We start from the raw sequence: 23,927 nt of genomic DNA, 5'->3' as shown, positions 1-23,927 counted from the left end.
GATACTTGATAAAATTTCCTGGTTTGTACTGCCTCTCAGGGTTACCTGTGCCTTCTCTTAGTCAGGCTTTTCAATCCTGCAATTGTTCTACACCACTGTGGCTTTTTCTACTCAGCCTTCAGAAAATGCCAGTCAGGGGACTGCATGCTATGGTCCCTTTCTTGTCCACAACTGGACTATGGATGGACCTGAACCTTTTTTTGAGCAGAGGTTTGCCATAGTGATGGGTTTATTTAGTTAAAAACCTGAGTGTAAATGCAGCACTTGTACAAGCTGCATGTGCACTTACATAAAAATTTGAAGATTTTTCAACAGGAGGGGAATGTCAGGAGGAAGGTACAACATCACAGGCACTTGAGCTGCTGGGGAGCTCCTCCACAGAGAGGAATGCACTCTTTTCTTTCTGAATTCTGTGACCTAAACACATGCACACATCTGCACACACAGGTGCTCACCCCCACACACTCCCCTCGCACAGTCTCTCTCTCCAACCTACTGGACATAAAGCTGACAGGAACAACTTGGTAACGCTGCAGCAGGTTTCCCAGAAGATGCCTCATCCCTGGAAGTGTCAAGGCCAGGCTGGGTGGGGCTCTGAGCAGCCTGGTCTAATGGAAGGTGTCCCTGCCTGTGGCAGGCGGGTTGGAACAAGATGAGCTTTAAGGTCCCTCCCAACCAAAACCATTCTAGGATTCTGGAAGAACAGCTCTCTTATTTACTTCATTCCTGCAGGAGCTATTTTTCGTAATTTATCCATGTCTACACTTCCAGGTCCAAACTTTGTTATCACCTTTAAGCAATTCCACAACTTGTTCTCTCCCCAGTTGTTCACTGTCCTCCACCTGTTACTTGACCAAAACTCTCCATTAAGAAATGAAGTAATTTATTCTTTCTCCACCCTTCACTTTTCAGTTTCCTCTGTTAGCTTGACTTTCTTTCAAGCTCCTGCATCATCTGTGCCTTCTCGTTAACTCTCCAGGATGACTTGTTCTTCATTACAGAGGAACTGATGCTTGTTCTAACACTGAAATAACAACACACACTTGAATCCCTCTGAGTGGTCAGCACATCCAGCCACAGGCACCTAATGTAATGCTGTACTCTGTCTTCTATTATGTAGAAAAATAAAAATGATATAAAAATTTCTATAATGCCTAGTGTAAGGGGCTTATGGTTTGATCACATTTATTTGCAGATAATAATAATAGAACACATCCATGTGCAGGTATAAATAACAATAGTAATACAAACAAAAAGATGGAATTGCAGCAATATATAGTTATGATGAAGGTATAAAAGAAACAAAGCTGAGAGAGAGCAATATTCTGTGCTAAAGATTCTGTAATAAAAGCCCTGCCCATTCAACAACCAGAGAGACTCTTGAGTACTTGAAATTTTTAATTCTTTTCAGTTCTCTTCACTGTTATCATACAAGGTGTAATCTCTCTCTAAACCTTGCTTCTCTTGCAGGAATGTATTTTCAGGTAGGTAATTAGTGAGAAGGAAACAGAGAGATAAATAAAGGTATTTATTAAAAGACAGACTGATAGAACAGATGGAAGGGACAGTTTGTGAAATACACAGAAAAAGCACTCCTTAATTATTTCCCACATGAATCTGGATCTCCTGATCATTCTGTTTTGCAATTGATTTGTGAACTTACTGGTGTAATTTAGACATATCTCACATGCTTCTACTGTTATGTTACTATCACACACAGACCTCACCCAAGAGTGAGCAGTACTAAGGAGATCCTTAAAAAATCTAGTATGGGAATACTAAAATGACAGTAACTATATAAGATTATGCTACTTTAAGACACCCTAAGTGGTACATTTTTCAGCAAAGGTCATTACCCCAAATTTTAACATTCTGAAATTCTCTCACAACCTCTGTAATTGAGCAAGAACCATAATGTGGGGGGAATAATAATCATCATATACCTAAAAATAATGCTAAGAATCAATAATCTAGATTGCATAGATGTCCAAAGAGAAATCAACAGCATATTCTGCATATTTTAAACCCTGACAGACCATTCATTGAAACTGGCCTTCATACAACCCTCTCTTTTTTGGTGGCTTATATGAAGCTACAGTAAGGCCTTAATTCATTCCTAAAATGGTTAGGTGAAAACCACAACTCCTTCTTCCAGAGTACAACTGATATTTAGGTCATTTAGTGCATTCAACATTAAAAAGACACCTTGAGACAGGAAGATAAAAATGTATGCTAGCAGTACAGGTTGTTGAAAGGAGAATCTGTTCTTACAGGCTTAGAGTTACTCTGTATAATTATGGCTTTAGGATTGCCCTTTGGAACAGATAAATCTGATTCTCTATTGTCTTTACTGAATGATAATAAGGGCTTGATTATGTATAAAGTTTGCATTCTCAGCTGATGCTGGCTGTGAGAGAGAGCAGAGCAGAATTTCTGCTGAATGACAATAAACCCAGGCATCTCCTATTTCTTCTAAAAAAATCACCCACTTGTGAATTAGAGACTGGTTAAGGAAAAAGTAGCCCTTGGAAAAGTGTCTCCTGGAGCATTCGAGAGAAAAAGCAGCAAAGGTACATCCAATATGTGACTTTATGGGCAGCAAAGTGTTGTTCTTAGGGCTGCATGATTCTGAAAACACAAGTGTGATACACGGCGATATAAAAAGTTCCGAGCACCCATGTCCCATCCACTGCTGATCAACAGACCCACTCCATACTCTTCCAAGTCTAAGAAGCAGTAGTCAGGACATTAAACTTGCTTCCAGTGGATTTATGGTACCTCAAGTCAGAGAGGTTCATTGCATGAGAACACTGACAAAGCAATTGAGATCATGTTAAAAAAAAAAAATCAGATTATTCACCCTAAGCAGTCCCTGTCTTTGCTACCCACCAGACACCCACATCATGTCCCCGCAGCATTCTGTGTTTTCATAACCTATGCATTGAGATAAGTCTAAATCGGCATGAGTTTCACATTTTATCCCAAGTCTAGGTCTTTGGTTGATGATTTCACTGACTTTTGCATCACAACCACTGAGCGAAGCTATGTTCATCTGACAGGTGTTTTGTATCTCTCTGTACATCTGCCTTTTTCAAAAGCTAAGGTTGTTTTTTTCCTTGATGAAGACCAAAATTTTCTCTTTAAGAAATAGACCTAAAATCATTTAGAGAAGTAGAGAACACAAATGCAATTTTCTTTTTTAATCAGAGAAGTCAACGTTATGATGTAGCTCACATACTTTTAACAGTTCCTGTTTTACAGAATTATTTCTATAAAATTAACAAGACTCCTAAATACAAGCTTAACTCCTGAAATTGTACTTAAATAGCTGTTCTGTTCCTTTCCCTGTACAGATAAGAAATAGGAAGTCAGGTCTGGACTACAGAACACGAGCAACATCACTGTTCTCTAAACTTTATGCTGTGTAGGATTAGCTTGGTAAAATATCTCAAAAACATGAGCAATAGAAGCCAAGTGGCATTTTCATTTCTTTTCCAATTTATTCAGTAAAAATAAAGCTTTTTATTTCTTCCTCTAATGATACACACACTCCAAATGTATTTTTAAATACACTCATCAGTGCAACTCTCAAAGGGTAAGTGTGTATTAGAGAAATGGTCCCCCAGATTAAGTATATATTGTGAAATGTATGTGAATGTGCATGACTTGAACCAATGAACTGTGGCCTGGAATGATGTCACAGAATGTGCAGCATTAAGTGGAAGGTTAAACCTACTTGCATCTCGGTTCATTAAACGTGGTTAAAGTGCAAATTCCCTCATTCTGACAGTAGTAATCACAAGGGTTCACTTTCTGGTCACAGCGCTGACTTTTAAACCCCACAGAGCATCTGCAGAATTTCAGTAAAATAGACCTACATAAATATTCTGCCTTGTGCTGAACAGATTTTAAACGCATTATATATAACGATGGCAAGACACGCACACGTACACGGGCACACACTCACAGGAGACAAAAGCAATATTCTTTTTTCATGGAAGGTCCATCTGACAATACTGAAAAGTTTGCTCATGAATGTTGATCAAACAGTTTTTAAAACAATGGGCCTATACTCCCTGAAGTATAGTTATACTCTCAAAGTATTATTGTCAGATGCACTGTCCATTTCTATAGATTGATCCAGATTGCAATGGCCTTAAAAATGTTCATGACCATTTTTTTATCATTGTTAATGGTGTTGGTGTATGCTGCAGCATTTATGTATTGTAACTCCACACACAAATTAAAGCACAAAAGTTGTTTGTTTTTTTTTTTTTCCTTGAGATGCTATGGTGTTCCATGTGAATTGATAAAGAATATGACAGTTTTATAAGAAAAAAATTAATGAAAAGTCACAAGCTTCCAAAACACCCATTCTAGGTCTTTAAGCAAATCAATCACCAGGCTTAGTCATATTTGAGCCTTACATATTACAGCTGTGACATTCTCCTTTTGCCAGGATTTATCAGTCTCTAGCCCTCAACTGAAGACATTTAAGGAAGTACAAATAACAGGAAAAATGGTAAAAACAGGTAAAAAATAATAATGAAAAAGAAAAATAAGCACGTAAAGTCGTAAAGTATTTTCAGCTGTATAAGGGCTACCATGCAAAACTGAATTACATTGTCTTTAGCCCCAAAACTTCAAACATACATTGACAATTTTTCAATCGACATGTTGATTACAGTTGTGTCCCTTTCCTCATGCAGAAGTGCTTCAGCTCTCACAGGGAGGAACCCTTGGCCCATCTCTTCCCCTGGTCAGACTAATAAAATCTAGGCATTTATGAACCTCCTTTGAGAGCCTGAATAAAGCTCTCTTTCAATATGAACAAAATGAAAGAATGGCTGTATCTGTATTCACAAAGTTGTAGTGCCAGATCCCTTTGGGCAACAATTTGCTTATGTCACCCAGGAAAGGAGACACTCCAGTCCAATTCTATCTTCCAACCTGGAGGATGCTCTGACCTCCAGGTTGTTTGGAGAAGTGGAAGACAATGAATTCTGACATAAATCTTCTAAAGAAAAAAAAATAAATGAATAAAAAATATATTAAAAAAAGACTATGACTAGGTAGCTCAGTGTAACTGAGAGCAGGAAAGAAATTAATTTCTTGCTAAGGTGACTACTTCAATATTTCATATTGAGCAGCTGAAAAAAGAAGATACACCATAGCTCTCAAGAAAGGAGTAGAATGTAGATTTCTCTACTTCTTACAACAGTACTTCACTTCTAGCCTACAGAATCTGAAATTCTGTGACATTTTATGTCTGAGCTTAAGAAAAGCAACCTGAATTACTCTCAACCACGGCACAGGAGGGAGAGCACAATCTCACCCCAGAACAGCCACAACACTGTGGGGAGTGTGAAGTTTAGGGCAGAAACAAGAGACACATGAGCATAACCCCATAAGGGAAATAACACAGAAATTATTTTTCCTGTTCCCTAGCCATCAGGAGGAGGGTTTTGCCTCCACCTCTGACCATCTTTGTAGGAGATAAGACTTAATCCACCTCTGAAAAGCAGGGCAGGCAACCTCAAGATTCTGTTCCAGAAAAAATTGCCTGAACAAACCTGAAATTACTCTAAGTCTCCAAAGATATATCTTTGTATCTATATGCATTCACAGTAGAGTCCTTAGGCATAAATTTCAACACACATTTTGCAAAAAAGTATGCAAAGTATGAGGTTACAGAAGTAGCTAAAAAACAGATACTGTAAGTTGAAACTGCAACCAGCACAATACTCAGCCTAGAGAGACCAAAAATAAGGACACATGCATAACAATTTTATTATTTGTTGTCACACAGGCATTTTAATGATCTACAGGATGCAGGATACTCACAGACAGACAGGTATGTTTGTCTCGGGGTCCAGCTGACAGGTACCACCATTGTAGCAGTAGCCATCACACAGCTGACAGGTAGAGGCAATCTTTCCATTAGTGCAACTGCCACGGTTAAAAAGAAAATTTTTAAAAAAGTGCAAAGAGCAATCAGTATTTTAGTAAATCTGAGCATTTCATTGTAAAATCAGTATTTTAATGGGTAATTATGATATGTATACATTGCAAGAATTCTAAGTTTCCAGTTTGAAAAGCTAGTACAGCAATGAGATTACATAAAATACTTTTAATCTTTCTTACTATGAAAATAAACTATTATAATACAAAATAATCACTCAGCAGTAGAGCAGCACATGTTACCTGTGCCTCCAACAGTATTTAGTATGTCTCTATCACTGTCACAGATAACGTAGAATGAAGACATTTCAACAGTAGGGTAAAACTCCACTGTTAAATTGATTAATTTCAATGTTTCCAAGTGAAAACTCATTCAGTCTGCTGCTACATTGTGCTTCCTCCAGTGAGGAGTGCTCCACAAGTTGGTTTTAAAAGCCAGGAGTCAGTTGGCTTTGTATGGGCAGGAACCACACAAAGGGACTGATCTGATGTGACCGCTTCAGGGACAAGCTACTGTGTGAGAGATTTAAAGGACAGTGCAGTAAAATTGCCATTAAATGTATGGTTTTGAGCAAAATCTGTCCCCTACACACACTTACTTGCATACTATGTCATTGCTGTCCTTGTTCATTATGCAGCGTCCCCCATGGCACCTGATGCACTTGTCCACCTCACACTTTGGCCCTTCAAACCGTACCGGACAGACACATTCCACACTTCCATCATCGGAAATCGTGCACGACTCGGAATTCACGCAGTAATGGTGGCAAACATCTGAAAGCAACGTGAGGCCTCATTACTAAAAGACATTAAGGAGCGTTGCAGAAAAAAAATAACACAGTACTTTCATGTTTTAAAAGATACTGTAATAAAAACAAAATGAAAACTGAAGCAGGTGACTCACTGGCAACCACAGGAATCAAGAACACCCCAATAAACAGACATATAATATATTAACGACGTAGTCTCGGGAAGTGGAATGGAAATATAAACTCATAAGAGGGGCTTTTTTTCCCTTCTAGTTGTCTAACCATTTATGGCATCATCCCACATAATATAAAGACTATTGATGAGAAAAGCAGAGCAATGTTAATGTATTTAATGGGATGTTGGCTGAATAAAAACCTTCTGGTACATTCACATTACCATTAACAGCATTATGCTAAACTGAAATTGAAACGATATTTTGAAATAATTAAGTTTTATTTTCATTTATCCACATATTAAAATTTGATGAAGTTCTAATAATAATATATAAAGACATAATCCATAATTTCTACAAAGTACTACATCCATGCTTATCTTTACAGACTGTGCAAGACCCCATTATAGCATTTAACTATTTAAATGCCAGCAGGACTGAAATTTCAAGTAGTGAATTCTTTAACTCTTCAGAACCACCAGTAACTGTCTCCGTTTTCATACCTTTTTAAAAATCAAATTGCCTAACTGAAGAAGCTTCCAAGAGATACGAAATACTGGTATCTTAACATTTTGGTTAATTTTTTTTTTTATGTGGTAGTGAAAACTTTATTTTGTGGTTTGTTTTTTCCTTTAAAGTCATCGTGTAAACTCCTTAATGGGCAGGGACACCTTCCACTGTCCCAGACTGCTCCAAGCCCCATCCAACCTGGCCTTGAACACTTCCCGGGATAGGGCAGCCACAGCTTCTCTGGGCACCACTTGTGAGGGTATCTTATCTCAAAGTCAGAAACACATTTTGCTTCTGCTACCCTGAGCTGTTTTTCCTCCTCTCCAAGGAGTGAGTACTGCTGGAAGAGTTCTGTGAGGGACAGAGAAAGGCTGTTGGAGGAGTTATTTCTGTTTGAATATTCATTATGTATCTCCACCTGTCTGTGCAGGCTGTAGGCTCAGCTGCTTAAGGAATCACTGCTCAGCAACCAGAGCAGCTTAAAAGACACTAAATGAAGTTGTTCGTTGCTCCTCAGTACCAGTTCCAGGTACAGAATGGCAATTTGCAGCAGGGGGGATGTTTTTGGAACAAAAACTACTGCAGTTTGAAAGCTAATACTGAGAGTGATTTTATGTAAGAGCAGTGCAAGGGGCATATGTTTGCATGTACATTAGGACAAAAAAAACAAAACCAAAAGACACAAACCCAAAACTTAGGAATAGGAAGGTCATATGCTAAAAAAAAAAAAAAAATTTGGTTTTTAGTATTGATTGTAGCCACAAACACCTTTAGTCATCTGCTGTATCTAAAATGTTTATGCTACATTTGGGCTGAAATGACACAATTTTTTTTTTTTTCCCTAAAGAAAGGGAGTTCAGTTTCAGAGAAAGTCACAGATTGTGGGATCACTGTATCCACTTGGAATGATATTAACTGCATGAAAATGTTTCCTATTTTTTAGGTAGTTTGGGCAGCCTTAAATGATACAAGGAATGAACTTTAGCTACCCTGCGTGTCTTTTTTTCTGGAGTTTAAAACAGGGAGCTACATTCAAATACATCAGATTTATGTGTATTTAATAACATGTGCAATGTTAGTAGAATTCTATGTAAATTCACTCACTTAAATTTATTTCAGCTATGCCAGTGCCTTGACACAGAGCACACATTTCAGTTATTAGCCCTTATGTGAACTAATCACAGGAGAAACTCTGCATTGGGTAATTGGAGACAATAAGTGTGGGGAAAATAAGGTCTTTGCAAGCTGGTAATACTGCAAGCAAATGTCTTCTCCCTGCCATAAAACCCCACTAATAATATTTTAAGCTTGGGAGCAGGAGTAAAATACCTACACACATTCATGTGTCATCCTTTGCATATGAACTGCCTTCAATCACAGCAAAGACAGGCTGAAAAAGATATCTGGGAGGCAACCAGTCTTGGCAATAATGCCATATTAATGTATTCCAACTTGCATACAAGGTGAAAGTGATTAATAAAGCAAAAGATCACACAAATGTGCAAAAAAAGCAAAAAACCCCAGATGTGACTTGATATACTCATTATTAACTGTTCATGGATACAATTTCACAAAACTGATATTGGCCACCAAAAAATACTCTAAAAGATTTTAAGACCTTTTTTCACACCTAAAAGACTTAAGTTTTAAATCAGCAAAAGCTTATTTTGTGTTTTATAATGTGTTCAAGTCTCTGCATTGTGGCAGTTTCCCAGACAATCCAAATCTGATAACAAGCACTGTTTAAAAAGTACCCCTAAATTTACATTTAAATTAATTATCTTAACAAAAAAAAAAAAAAAAAAAAAAAAGAAAAAAAAAAGAAAAAAAGAAAAAGAAAAAAAGAGGTTTGCAGAAGCATTCAACTAGAAACAATTTGTTTGGTTTTGGGTAAGCCTCAAGTAAATATTTTTCCTTAATCTGTGTGTCTGTCTGTGCATGATTTATGTACTATACTATTTTCAAATACCCAATTGTGTTTGCAGATACTTATTTGTGGATTCATGCAGTTTGTTTAATACCAAGGGGGAAAGAATCACAATTACTGCTGGTTTTCCATTCAAAGGTTTCAATTTATTTCATAGTCTCCCAACTGGAAATATATTCAGTTTACTTCAGTACAAATCCTATTTAAGATACGCATTATCCCTTTCCTTGTTTGACAGACCTTTCTCTAAAACTAAATACTTTTTGTATCTTGTAGATAATTTTAAACCAGAGCTTTATAACAGCTAATTTCCCTTCCTTTTTTTCTTAAACCAAGCCTTCTTCAGCAGATTCACTGAAGGTACAAAAGAGATGATGCCTTTCACATTTAATGTTCTATAACAAGCACTATGACAGTCTAACAAGACTGTGACAGTCCTTGTCTTTAGAATGTTAGAGTCAAAGCAAAGCAGGAGTAGAAAAAAGAAGATGATTAAAAAACACCATTCTGATCTCAGTAAAATAATTTGTTCTAACTTAAGGTTGCTTGTGAGTCATCATTTTGAAGAGACATGGGGATGACAAACTGTAATTTGTAAATGAGTGACCAACAGAAGAAATTCAAGATTATGTTCCAAATGTCTTGAGTTACTGAAAAGAGATAATGGTGAAAGAAAACAAAAGCATGGTAAGAAAAGAAATATAAATGGAGTAAGAACAGAATGCCTATTGGTTGATAACCTACTTTTCTTACTCGTCTGTAAAAGAAGCAAAAAATTAGAGGAAGTTATAGAAAGTGAGAAGAGCCTTTCTAAAGGCATGGAAACCTTCACAAACCTATCTCAATGAGAAGAGACTGATGGGTCACTGGAATGAAAAACAAGGGAGAAAATCAGATGCAAAAGACAGAACCTAAGTCCTGAGAAGTAAACAAGAGTAATATTCAGAAATCCTTTACAATTTCAATACCAGGATGGGGCAGAAACCATACTCAGGGTAATCTTTGTGCAAGCTAAAGAAATACAGCAATGTGAAACTCAAAGCAGTCCTCAATGTGCTGCTTGCTGGGGTTAGAAATAGAAAACAAAGGTAAAGGAGCAGTTTAAAAGACGTGTTGGTCTGCAAAGATAAGGGACACCAGAAGGTTCTTTAACCCACTATGTCAATTCATTATGCTTAGGTATTATACCAGCAAGAGAAAATATATATAAATTGGAATAGAAAATTTTAACACAATTATCTCATGGCTACTGACAAAGCTGTCTGTCTTGTACTGCCCTACTCTACAGCTCATTCATGAAAATAATAATAAATCATTCCTAAAACAGCTCGTTCTTCAGCTAGCCATGTAGAAGAATATGCCCAAAGATCACCGGAATACATCAGATGCCATTGCCTCAGCAGCACGAATAATCTGGGGCTAAATTTAACAACGCCATAAAAAAAAAAAAAAAAAAATCACCCACATGGGTTTTAAACTTCCATTGTGTAGAACTTTTACTACAAACCCAGGTGGAATAATTTGTGGAGATTACTCACAGTACTGGCACCTGTCTCCTGTGTACTCGGGCAGGCAGGCACAGAAGGGCTGGTTGCCCGCGGTGACGCTGCAGGTGCCCCCGTTCTGGCAGAAGCGCTCGCACACCGTCTGGTTGCAGCTCGGCCCTGTAAAACCCAGCGCGCAGCTGCAGGTCGGCCGACCTGTCCAAAGCAGAGAAAGCTATTTTATGATAAAAATAAATACAAGTTAAAGCAGTAACCAGCATTTTCTCAACACAGATTTATCGTAAGAGCAGGAAGTTTCAGTGTCCGAGCCCAACTGTGCTTCTCCAGATGTTGACAGAACGTGCCTTTGCAAACATTGCTTGAATGCAGAACTTTTAAAAAATGAAGTTGGCTCTGGGAGTCGTGGGCACTCAAAAACTGCATCTGTGCATTTTTACACTTGTGCATGTACAGTCATTGACTCATATAAGAAAAAAGTCATTATTTAAAATATACAATAGTTTCAAAAGTTGGTCCTAAGCAGGAATTTAAGATACGACTGAACTCTTCAAACATCCTGCCATGCTGGGCTCCTCCTGTTGCAGAGGATAAACATTCGTATGATCACCATTGGTGTCTCTTCAGAGTGCACTCCGTTATTCTCAAATCTACAAACCCTGACGTATAATCACATGAATATACAAGTATTTACTAATGCAGTAATAGCTACACTTTACATAACAATTTTTAATAAATCACATATATCTATGCCTGTTTTGTTATGCCACCCCTCTCAGATAATGAAAACTGTTACATAAATATAGCTGTCTGGCATCAGACCGAAGACGCCTGTAACATCAATATTCAATGCCTGAAAAGCAGTTAACACTTTGGGCTGAACATTTGCACACAATGAACTCCTAGTCTACAGCTTCTTTTCAAAGGATTTGAAGATAGTCTTTAAAACCCAATGCATTTTCCTCCCATAATTCTTCTCTATTGTAATTTTCCTATTTTTTTTCCTTATCTAAATCTCATGTCTAAAGGATTTATAGCTTTGTTACAATTCCACTGTTTTATTAAACCCTTCCATTTTCCCCATCTTATTTTCTTAAGGCTTATCTTCTTTAAAATGAACTTTTAGATTCCATTAATGTTCTTCCATCGCCTGACTTTGCTTTTCTATCTCATTTATAATCTTCAAGTAAGTGACCTGATGTGTCCAACCAGCCATCTCCCTTCTCACTTCCTAATATACTATTCTCATTCTTGATTATCTCTTACAAGACATTATTTTTTTCCCCCCATCATCCTTCTCTTTGCTTTCATTCAGCTTTAAGGATTTTCTTAAATTTAGGGAGAACCAAGTTTAATGCTTTTATTTTTCCTGGCTTCCCAGGAAGAAAAGAGATGAAGATTAAGCAGGTCCTGAGGACTCTTCTGAAATACAAGGGCAGACAGGATGTGTTGGAATAAGATGAGCACTAAGGTTCCTTCCAACCCAAAACATTTCATGGTTTTGTGTTTATCAAGGTAACTACATAATGTACTGTGTGTGTGATGCAGAATCCCTTTGGACTGGAATTACAGGCATAAACAGGAAAAAATAACTTCTCACACTTTATTATTGACAGCCCAATCAAGATAATATGACTGGAGAGCTAGAAGAGATCAGAGAAAATCAGGGAATAAGTTATATATCACAGGCCATAGTTTTCCCTGGATTTACATTTGAAAAACTTCACACCATGCCACAAGGCAGGAGCAAGCTTCTTACATAGAAACAATCCTACCTTATGGAGGGATGGCTTGGTGAGTCCACAAAAAAAGCTATGCTTGACTTGGGCCTGACCTGATTTAAAACACACAAAAGAGCCAAAATCCTAAGTAGTCAAATGAAATAACATTAAGGATCACTTTTCCAAAGTAATTCTCCCTGATTTTCATGGCAATCTAACAAGAACTCTTTACTGCTGCCTGACTTACAGCTGCTGTATGAACAGGTTCCTCCTTTGCTGGCTTTTGTCTCATTGTTTCCTCAGTTTAGCACCACGTCTGGTGCAGGTATCCACACCTGCTTTCCTCCTGATGTTCACCACAGCTGCATCTGAAACTCTGAGATGTGCAACCCTGCTTACCTTGCTGGTCTTTCTTCTCTGCTTAGCTGGCCGTGTTATTGAGTAATTAAGATTAAACTCAATATTCCACAAACCCTACAATTTAAATTTCTTATGGTCTGCCTTTCTTTGTTAATACTGAGAAATCATTTAACATCAAATTCATTGGAGAATTTTGCAATACAAGTGAAGCACCCTCATTTTGTCTCCTCTCTCTGGCTCATGCAGAATGATTTATTCACTCTTTTTCCTTCACTTACATCTTACCCTTCTTACACGACACACTTCACGTAATTATTTTCTGTATTTTCTATTTTAAGCTATGCTAATTTAAAGTGTTTTGCAAATCATCCTAAGGGCCATGAGATCAGTTAGGCTCTTTCTCTAATGAGTACAGCAGGAACAAAACCATTGACCTAAAAATAGCTTTGACTACTTTAATATGCATCAGGCTGGTTATTCATATCTGTCCCCTGTGATATAAACATTAAATCAAAGATGTTGAACTCAGATGTTAGCACAGATTCCACTTGTTTTTCCCCATGTACACAGTTGTATTTAAATTTCTGCCCCCAAGACAGGGGGTTTCCATAATCCTTCATCTGAATCAGTGTTTCAGTAAAAAAAAAAAAGATAAAATAGTGATAGAACATAGAGCCGGAGGTCTGAAATCCGTTTTCATTATTAATACTCCTCTATTTGTTAAAATGATGAGACAATGATATTTTTCTAGTTTGTAGAAAAGATTATTCTATTCTTTACTAATGTAGACTTATAAATATGCCAAACTGCTGACAGTTGTATGAAAATTTAATACAGTATAGCCTAAACCCCATTTTTGTCACTCAATTTTACATGCCTTCCAGTAGTGTTAATAGTCCATTGCCTATTTATACATAGACTGTTGACATCTGAAATAATACAAATAATGACATTTTCATTTGCCTTATTCTCATAAATTATTTCTGATACAAAAAAATGGTTCCAGGAACAGTTTAACAAAACTGCAGCATTAAACAATGCCAAAATTTGCCGTAACATTTTGTATCACGGAATCAGAACATAGATTTATGTTTGCAAGGGAAACAGTCGTGTGACCAAGATGTCACATAATCCAGCTAAGAAAAATTGCAGGATGAGCTCATGCACAGAGAGCTCCAGCACCTTTCCTGATCATGAAATCTCAGGTTTAGAGCTCTACAGACACAGAATTAAAACTCCATCTTAATTTTTGACCCTCACCACCACAGAAAGATTCACAACACATTAGTATAAAGAAAATATTCACATGGAAAGTGGTTTACAGAATGTTAAACTGCTTCAAATTTGGAACAGAATTTAGTAGAATAAAGGAGAATAAATTATGGTGACCCTAAGACATAAGTTATTTTTGGTAGGAGGATATGAAAAAAAAAAAAGAATTTTTAGACACAGAAATGAAATGTAGTTTCCATGTTTCTTACAAAAAATAAATCATGCAAAAAAACCCCAAAAAAACAGGGATCAAAATCTTTCAATGTTCAATTAGGTTTTGATACAGAGCCTGTAGTTACTTCTGGTCTGTCAATTTAATTTGCTACATAATAACAACTGTTTATATAATAACTTTTCAAATAATCTTCAAAAATTGCTCATAAATATCTTCCTTTACTTCCTCTAGAATATGTTGGCGACTCCTTTTGGGAATTCATTAATATAATCTTAAGCTCATATTTACATTTATTTTACAAGGATCAGAATTCTAAAGAGATCAATTTTCATTCATGGTATTGCCTAAGCAGCAGAGAAATACTGTGCAATTTCAATAACCACAAAGTTTAAAAAATAATTAAAAAATAATGAAAAACTAGGTCAATAGCATTATTTTTGTAAGCTTTCTGCAAGATTTTAAAGATTAGATAATCCAGATGAATGTCTTCATCAAAACCTACATTATTTATTTCCTCCAGTCACCGGTACATTCACTACCAGCAAGGTGTGGTTTTCAGTTGTTATGTGTGAATATGCACATTTAATTTCAATATTTAACTTGCTGCTGCTATTACAGACAACAGTGTGGCTCTACATGAGCTTTCTGTAAGCAGTATCTTGCCCTTTGGTGTCGTTATCAGCAGTCTGTGGGAATCACAATAATTCGTTTCTGTGTGGCTGATGAACAATAATTAGCTTTACTGAAACAATAGGAGTGGAGAAAAGCTGCATTATTGAAGATAATTAGTAGGTGAGCTGATTGGGATCTATCCCAACAGATACGGAGTCTCTCTGTGTTATTGAAAAGGAAAGGAAGAAAGAACAATTTCTAAATATCTCTGAGTACTCTCAGAGGCTGCTCTTTCCAAGGCTGCTGGTGGTGGTTCTGCTGGGACCTGAGATAAGACCCAGTGAAATACCACCCGACAGTCTTTTCAGTATGCACCAAATCACCTTGTTTCGCTCATAAGATAAAATACAAAATAATATCTGCTTTATACATGATGATTCTTTCAGAATATTTCATCAATTTTCATTTAGAGGAAAGACATAATATTTTTTTTTCACTCATTTTGATACAAACATCACAATTGTGTATGATTAGACATACCTTTCATATAGTACAAAGGGGTTTATCTGATTTTGTGAACTAGTTAGCTTAGTTAATGTGTTTGAGACAATCAGCAAAATATTGCTGCAATATTTTTACTTTAAACTACATGGAGAAACAAAGTGTGTTTTTATGGTAACATTGACTTTTTTTCCGAATTCCCATTAATTTGGCTTACTGGAAAGTGTTCATTATTACACCCAAACTTTTAATTACATGTCTCTGATGTGTACTTTTAATTAACTGATGACATTTTCTTTGTTCAATTATTGTAGTTCAATACAACTGTCGTAAACTTATAAATTTTAATTAAAGCTGCTCCAATCTCTGCCTATATAATGTTCACATAGGAATTTGCCAAAAGGCTTAGCAGTAAGTAAGCCAACAGTGAATAATCCCTGAATTGCCAGTGGGATTTGTTTAACAAATTAACATTTGTGTGCAGATAATGAGGTTCTACAACTTAACACATCCAGCAAAGATTTAGCACAATCATGTTTTAAAAAATTAGTAATACTCTGCAATTTACTTAATTAGTTATCACATTACTATTCTATATTAGGTGGAGAGAGAGAAGAGGATTTACACATTCACTAGAACACACACATTCACCAGAAGAGTGTCTGCTGCATCATTTTATTTGGATCAGAATATGAGGCAAGGTTCATTCCCAGGAAATTTCCTCCTTGTTTTTTGAGCCAGAAATGAACAATAAGAAAATTCCCTGACTCCTGGGGAAGCTTCCAGCTGTGGGGACCCTTTGGAAGCATCATCTCATGAGGCTAAAATTGCTGGCAGTCCCTAAGTTCTCCAGAGGCCACGTGTGGAAAATGACACTTGTGAGATCGACTGCCTCAAAGCTGTTAGAATAATATGTGAGAATTAACAAGGGCAATCCAAGCCTCCAAGAAAGAGAAGGTCAAGCAAGCTGAAACGATCACAGGTCATTTATATTTTGCAGATAGGTTTAGATTGGCACTCACACACACAGCTTCTGCAACTTCCAGAAGAAAAATCTTCATCATTTTGAACAAAAATACACTTTAAAAAAAGGCAAAATTGGGAAAATACATGGAATTTGATTGCATGAGTTTAGCAGGTCAGTTTGATGAGTTGGTTGTATAATGGATGAGAAGTATGAGTGCTGCTTTTTGAGGTGGTGTTTGTGAGCACTGTAGTACAGGGGGAAGCAAGCACAGCAACAGCACAGCAGATCAAAGTAAAATGATACCGAGCTGACTTAATTTTAAAATAGCAATCTTATACTTTACAGAAATTGAGGGAGTTCTTTACCAAAATGAGTTCACAATATAACTATTGGAACATGGGGATGTGTCACTTGTAGACCTGCTTTAGTGGTGGACCTGGAGGAGCTGGGTTAAGGGCTAGACTCAATCTTAGAGGTTTTTTTCCAGTCTTAATGATTCTATTGCTATCAGACAAATCAACCTGGTAGGACAAAGTATAAATCTAGACAAAATATAATGCTGAAGTTCTAAAACCATTAATGAGAAACTGAGCAATTCCTAGTAATAAAGAACCTTTTCATTCCCACATGTAGAAATGAGCAAGAATACAGTAACACACAGACTAACACCTCTCACATGAGCCTGACACAGCAGGCCAGCTCTGCCTGGAAGGCTGAGACAAGGAGAAGAAACACTGCTCTGGTCTGGATTTCACACCCTCATCCAGCAAAGGGCTTGTGCATCCCCTGCAGCTGCAAGTGCCCTGCCCAAGTCAAGGGCTGAAGGACACACAGTGGTGTATTCAAGGAGAAAGAGGAAATGGTTATTGCAAGAACACTTGGGGAATTAAGCTTTCTTGATTTAATTACATTTTTCAATGCTTTTGGGGAGTCCAGCGTAACTTCTCTCTGTAAAATACATAACAGCCTTAGTATATCATGGATTAGATTAAACTGTGATAAGGGGCATCTCACTGGCATGCTAGTTTGTTTCAGTAAGACACGATTTATAGACTGATACAGATAAGAAATACCGCCTGATAAGAAATAGAGATTTCCTCTTAATAGAATATTTACTGGGTCCAGGGGCTAGGCATGCAAGGAAGATGAGATGCTCATCAACTTGAAAATTTTATCTGAAATACTGGACCGAGTCACAGCGATTTAGAAAGATATAAAGTCCTTTTTCCACATTTCCAGCACATGAAAGTTATGGTGTGGGCTTCAAGGCACGGCTACCCTCATGAATTGGAAATGGCAGACTGGACATCTGGTTAACTTGAAATATGATTCCTAAAAATTTGATGAAACTAAAGGGAGCCAGCACAGTAGAAGAATACTCCTATCAGCAGGCATGGCCATCAGAACCAGCTCTGTGTTGATCTCAGCTCTTTCAGGCACACTTCAGTCATGTGTGCTACAATAAACTTTAGCTGCTGTTAAAGGTTCAGCTTCCCCCAAATCAGGCAGCTGAACAATGAAATACAGACTGTGGTGACACCCATGCTGGCTCTCCTGATGTACTTTAGTGCAGACCTGTGATTCCATTTGGGACCAAGCATCAGGCTGATTGCTTCGTCCCCAGGCTGATTCCTGCCTCCCCAGATCCACGTTGAAAACTGAACAGAAGTGTATTGTAGACTCTGCTCATATCTCGTCTCTACCCACTGGCGGCAAAACCTACTGCACTAATTGTTTCAGCAAGGCTGAGAGATTTCAGAGGCTGGATTTAGCAGGAAAATGAAAATTAAAAATACCCATGCAATAGCATAGCTGTGTGAGCACAGCAAGAGTGAGCTGCCTGGGAGAGGGAAAACGAACTGCTGGAGGTGAGTGAGCCCTGTGGCTCCTGCCAAAAGAAAAGGATTAAGTAAAACCCTAGGGTCTCTGCAGGACTCACAACAGAGCTGAGTTCCAGGAGCCAAGTTATTAATTTTATTAAGCCTTTTAACCCCACAAAAGAATCAATTAGATGCCAGACATGTAAAAATGTGGGAATAAACATCCTCTCATCAAATGATGAGGAAGTTCTGCTCACCATTTAAACCATCACTTCCATTCACTTGCACGTCCTCACTTAGCATGTATTGATCTCACTACATTGATAAAAATCGCCGCTTATCACTTGTGTCAGTAGTTCCGTCAGCTGTTAGGAGCAGTTTAAAGTATAATTCATCAACTTCCAGTAGAAGTGATTCTCATTTTCTGATATTTAGTCATTATTATGAACAACATTACTAACCCTCAACTACTCAGAACTGAAAGAATAAATTACTAGACTTGCATTCACTTGGAATTTTGCCACCACGTCTCAGGCAATGGGAGGAGAAGCCAGCAAGTGGGGTTAAATTACCAAACTACATAGGCTAATGTTAATTAGTAAGGAGTGCTGAGGAAATCTTTACAATCTCTGCCACAGAGACTCAGACACAAACTTCTCAAGGTCAGGTGCCTGGACTTTTCTTTCACAGATCAGGGTGTTGGCCACTTCATCACACAGGAGAAAACAATTCACAGCATCTTAAGCAGGTGAAAGCTTCTGAGAAGGAGACAGCAAACTCTTCTCCAGCTTTTGTATTTTGAATCAAATATTTAACTATTCCTTGAAGCAGAACATAGAATTCTACTTTTCCTTTCTCACAGAATTGCTACATTTTAGAGTACTTCTTTTCACACTTTTCCTCTCTAGCCCAAACATTATACAAGATACAAAAATGTGTTAGGGACAAAGATCAGCTGTCAAATTCCTGCTTTTTAACAGGATGATCCTCCCTGAACCTAAGAAATATAATTTCAAATTCCTCCAAGAAAATGAAGGATCTCAGTTCTCAGCAACAAAGTCTTCCTGAGAATTAGATGAGTAAAATTCCTACTTTGCAAACTCCAGTAAGACAAAGGTAAAGGATTGAGGTCAAGGATTTAAGCAAATATCTCTGTGTATGCACATATAAATTTAGGGGGTGAATTGATATAAATTAAGAGAACAAGATGTATGGACTTGTTGCAGACATAGCTTGACTGGACATTTTGCTTTAAAATTCTGCTACACTTCAACATGTGAGTCTTTACACTGAGTATCTACTTATATTCTCCCTTTTCTGGTATACAGTTTATTTGTGCTGAAACACCAAGGTAAGTGAATGAAAAGCCCTATTGACTACAAAGAATATGTGTATGGAGTATGCTGCTACTTTCGCACATTGTTTAAGTACAGACAAAACAAATAACAAAGAGAAAAAATACCACAAACAAGGAACAAATTTCAACATTTAATGCAGGTATAACAGCAAGATAGAGCTGTGCAGAAATACTTACCAAGGAGTGAGGCCCCACAGGTTCCTCCATTCTGGCAGTAGTTGTAGCAATGATTGGTTTCACATCTTTCACCAGAGTAGCTTGGCCAGCAGTGGCATCGGGGATCCCCCTTCTCATTTATGATGCACTTCCCTCCATTCTCACAGGTTAATTTACAGCTGTCATCTGCAGCAGGAGCACACACACAGAGCACTTAAACAATCCCAGTCTCATGGAAGTGGCAAAACAGAACCTTGCCTCTTAAACACAGCCACAGATCTCTGTCAGTGGGGGGAAAATACTGCTTTTCAAAATGGAGAAAGTAAACTACCCCTTCTGTTTCCACAGTGACAGAAAAAACCCCACAAACTTAGGAGACCATAAGCCCTGGAAAGGCTGCCAGGAGCTGTTGAGTTGGTGGGAGCCCTTGCATGGCACAGGGAAGTTGACCTCCCTAGGATCTAAGTCAGTAATAATAGTATGAATTTGTCTGAAACCATAATTTCTAGTTTGAGAATTGGAAAATTGAATGTTGGTTTCATCTGCGAGACCTCAGAAAACTTCACAGTCATTTTCTGGTGACCTCAGCCCTTTTTATTAGCTTTTTTGGATCTCTCTTCCACTCTCTCTGCTAACAGCCTTCTTAACTAAGCCCTGTCCAAAATATTTAAAAGGAAATCATTTAGCCTTCAAAATCCTCTTCAAAAATTGGTATTTGCATACAAACCCATTGCTCCTAAGTCATATTTTCTGATTATTCCTTTTTTTCTGTTCAGACTGTAAAATCCCTGAGAAAGGAAGCTGCTGCTGCTCTGCACTCTTCTTATGGCAGCAGAGCCACCCTCTCAGTGTTGAGGTATGAGGGGACAAAAACTCTGATCACGCCAGATTCAGTCTTTATGTAAAGCTCTTTAGTACTTAGAGTTGTGTCTCTCTAGGAAACACTTGGAAAAGTAAACCTCTATTTCAATCAGCAAAGTATAAAATCACTCAATGATAACAACAACAAATTAATTATAGATGAGCACACATACAATGCTCAAACATCCAAGTAAGTGTAATCCTAAAGAAGCAGAAAAGCACCTTTCCAGCTCAAATCATGCCTTCAGCAATGAGCCTTTTCATTTCTCACACAGCAAAACAATCCTGTGAAGCCAGACTGCTTCCTAACTAATCCAGCATTTGAGCCCTGCATGGCTTTAAACAAGAGGGATGCCACAAGTACTGAGAACTCCTCAGTAATACATCCACCAGCTGCAGGAGTTTTACTGAATTCATCTGCTTTAGTCAATTCATGAAACAAAGTCATAAGGGACAAGGTTCCCATTTGTCCCTTACTGGTTGAGGTCTAACATTGACTGGTGTGACTCAGCCACAGCAACTCCTTTGAGATTTAAAGGAATACATTGTGTTGTAAGTGCAGTATTTAGGGATGCTGGATGTCCTCTACCTAAACAGTTCTCTCAGACTCTGTAAAACCCAGGAACACAACTGTGTTTGTGCAGAGCCCTTTCCTTGGATGCACCTAAATCTCTCTCTCCTGCCTGTGTGCACCCTGCCTCAGCAGGGTCTGCTGCCTCCTTCCACAGCAGCGCTGAGATGGTGCAGACACATAAGCTGGGATCAAACCCATTTAAACAAAACTTCTGGAAACTGCAATCTTTCAGGTAATTTACCTTTCCAAAATTAAGCTTCCACTAGGCAGTAAATCTTAAAGTTACCATGGTGGACTGACTCGCAACTTCTTAGTTCATGAGTTTCACAACAAAAATATGAAATCCTACTTGCACTTAATTTTTTGGTGTCCACCCTGGATATATACAATTGCTGTAAGAAAGCTACTTTGTATTTGGGAGTTTGAGGATGCTTCAGTGTTTTATTTATTTGGGTGGTTCATTAAATCCTTTGATGTTCCATGAACCGTTCTTCAGTTACTCATTACAGAAGTTGTTTGAATGGATAATGTAGCATGTCTTATTGGAGAGAAGGTCTATTTTTGTTTTGCTTATCTTATCTGTTTTACTTATCATTAGTCATGAGTTTATGGAGCAGAACTTGGCAAAAACAGAATAAATAACACTGAAGTACAGACAACTGCTCATTTTTATGAACCTTTCTGATGGTGCATTAAAAACATGTTCTATTTCTCTTTTAGAACAAGTCCATAGAATTAAGATATAAAATTTGGGAAAAAAATATGGAGATTACTACTGATTTTGCTCTCTATGAAACACTTTAAATTCAAGAATTTCAATACAGCTCTAATATGAAACAGAGAAATGGTAATACAGAAATTTTGGACTTTCAATAAACTAAGAAAGAGGCTCAAAAGATGCAATGGATAAGAGAGTATTAAAATATTCTATTAGACTAAACAATATAGGGGGTTTAATGCTGCTGCTTGGTTGTCTGGAGGTAAATACAAGAAACAAATTACAAATCACATCAACTTAGTACAAAAGGGGATGACATGCCTGTCTTTGTGTGGGAGACACAAGCACAGTGGTCCCATAGGAGAAGACAGGAAGAAAAGGAATACAGGAGAAAAATACAGAAGACTTAGTATGAAAAGCTGGATACAGTTAATTGGAATTACTGAATAAGTACCTTGGAAAGAAGAAGTGGGAACAGGTCTACCAAGTACCCACCCTTGGAACAAAGTTGTTAATAAAACAAAGGCAGAAAATTTTCTAACTCCAGTGTTCAGTGCTGTTCTGAGCTTGCTGAACTTGGACTTAAAGTCCTCTCAGCTGCTCTTTTCACTTTTGAAATGACAGAGGTAAATCATTACACTTGTTATCCTACCCCTAGTCTAGCTACTGAATCTCTCTAACATGAAAGAAAGGATTACAGATGATGTAATTTTATATATTCTCTCCTAATCTGGATATTTAGTCTTCTTCTGCCTTGATTTGCCCATTTCAATCTTAACACCTTTAATATATAATCAAATAATTTTGGTTTGCCATTTCTCTTACGTTTTTCTTTCCACTAAAACTTTTTGACACAAACATTAATAGACTTGGGCTTATCAGCTTCATCTTTGACTCCTTCCTTTTACTGGAAAGGAAAATCTTACAAAGAAGAAACACTGATAAAACAGCATATCAAAGCTTTGTGAACTCTACTGGTATTTTTTTCTTTCACTTGTTCACTTTTTGATATCCCATTCCTCTCCCCCACTTACATAAGACACACATCTTTTATTGGCATTTCTATAACAACCCTGGTCTTTCTCGAGGAAAATGCATCTTTTGGCTATTTTCTCCCCTTTTGAAGTATCACCCAATTTCTGGACTAGACAAGTTAAATGGGTTGATGATGTCATAGAGCACAAGGTTCAGGACCTACATTCGTTGGGACAGGAACAGTTTCCCTCCCCACAGTGGGAAATTCTGATCTCATGGGGCAGAAAGATATTTGCTCTTGGCTCTCGCTCGGACAAAGGTGTAGCTCATCCTTTACTGAGCTGAATGCACCTAATGAAGACAGAGAGCAGAGTCCTAATGTTGAGGTAAGGTTCTATAAATCTTCCCTCAGATGAGAGAGTCTTGCTACCTGCCAATTTTCCATATGCTGAGAAGTATCAGAACAAGTCGTTCTCCCCAAATTTTGTCTGAAGGCTGTAAGACAGATGCTACTCTTTCTCCTTCACTTTTTTTTTCCCCTCTTAAAAAATCCATTTTCTTTACAATTTTAAAAGGAAGAGAATGGTAAGGAAAGGATCCACAGTGAGAAAATCTAACTGACACCCATTTTCTTCTGTACTGGGAAACACCAATCCCAACACCAAAACCCCTTTGTAAATACAGAAGAAATGAGGTAAACAGATTTTTTGTTTTTTCAAACCAGAAGCAGATTTCTGTGTGACCCTTGTTTTTTCGATCTCTAAGAAAGCTGAAAGCAGGACCAGCCCCAAGAAGATAGCATGGACTAAACTGTTGCAGCTCTTCCTCCTTGAGGCAGACTTTGGGGTTGAAAAAGAAGCCACGTAGGGATGAACTTCTCCATCCCCAGCCAAAGCACGTTCTCTGCCTGCAATCTCTGCATGCAGTGGGCAAGTCCCCACAGAAATGTGCTGGGGGAAGCAACATGATAAATTAAACGTTTCATCTCTGTTCAGAAGCAACATCAGTTCCGAGCCTTTGCAATTTTTCCTCAGGC

General features: G+C 37.7%; 1 protein-coding gene across 1 annotated transcript in view; it reads right to left on the bottom strand.

Annotated features, from left to right (window-relative positions):
- LRP1B (LDL receptor related protein 1B) overlaps positions 1-23,927 on the bottom strand; it is a 483,986-nt gene that overhangs the window by 15,909 nt on the left and 444,150 nt on the right. Inside the window, exons 83-87 of the mRNA XM_017740107.1 lie at positions 19,785-19,949; positions 10,859-11,020; positions 6,561-6,735; positions 5,845-5,949; positions 3,737-3,850 (exon numbers count right to left, since the gene is read on the bottom strand). Coding sequence (XP_017595596.1) covers positions 3,737-3,850; positions 5,845-5,949; positions 6,561-6,735; positions 10,859-11,020; positions 19,785-19,949 — 721 coding nt within the window. The remainder of the gene's footprint in view (positions 1-3,736; positions 3,851-5,844; positions 5,950-6,560; positions 6,736-10,858; positions 11,021-19,784; positions 19,950-23,927) is intronic.

Source organism: Corvus brachyrhynchos, unplaced genomic scaffold (assembly GCF_000691975.1).
Source record: "Corvus brachyrhynchos isolate BGI_N302 unplaced genomic scaffold, ASM69197v1 scaffold126, whole genome shotgun sequence".
Lineage (NCBI taxonomy): Eukaryota > Metazoa > Chordata > Aves > Passeriformes > Corvidae > Corvus > Corvus brachyrhynchos.
The sequence above is the reverse complement of the archived record's forward strand: the minus strand, read 5'-3'. Positions and strand labels throughout refer to the sequence as shown.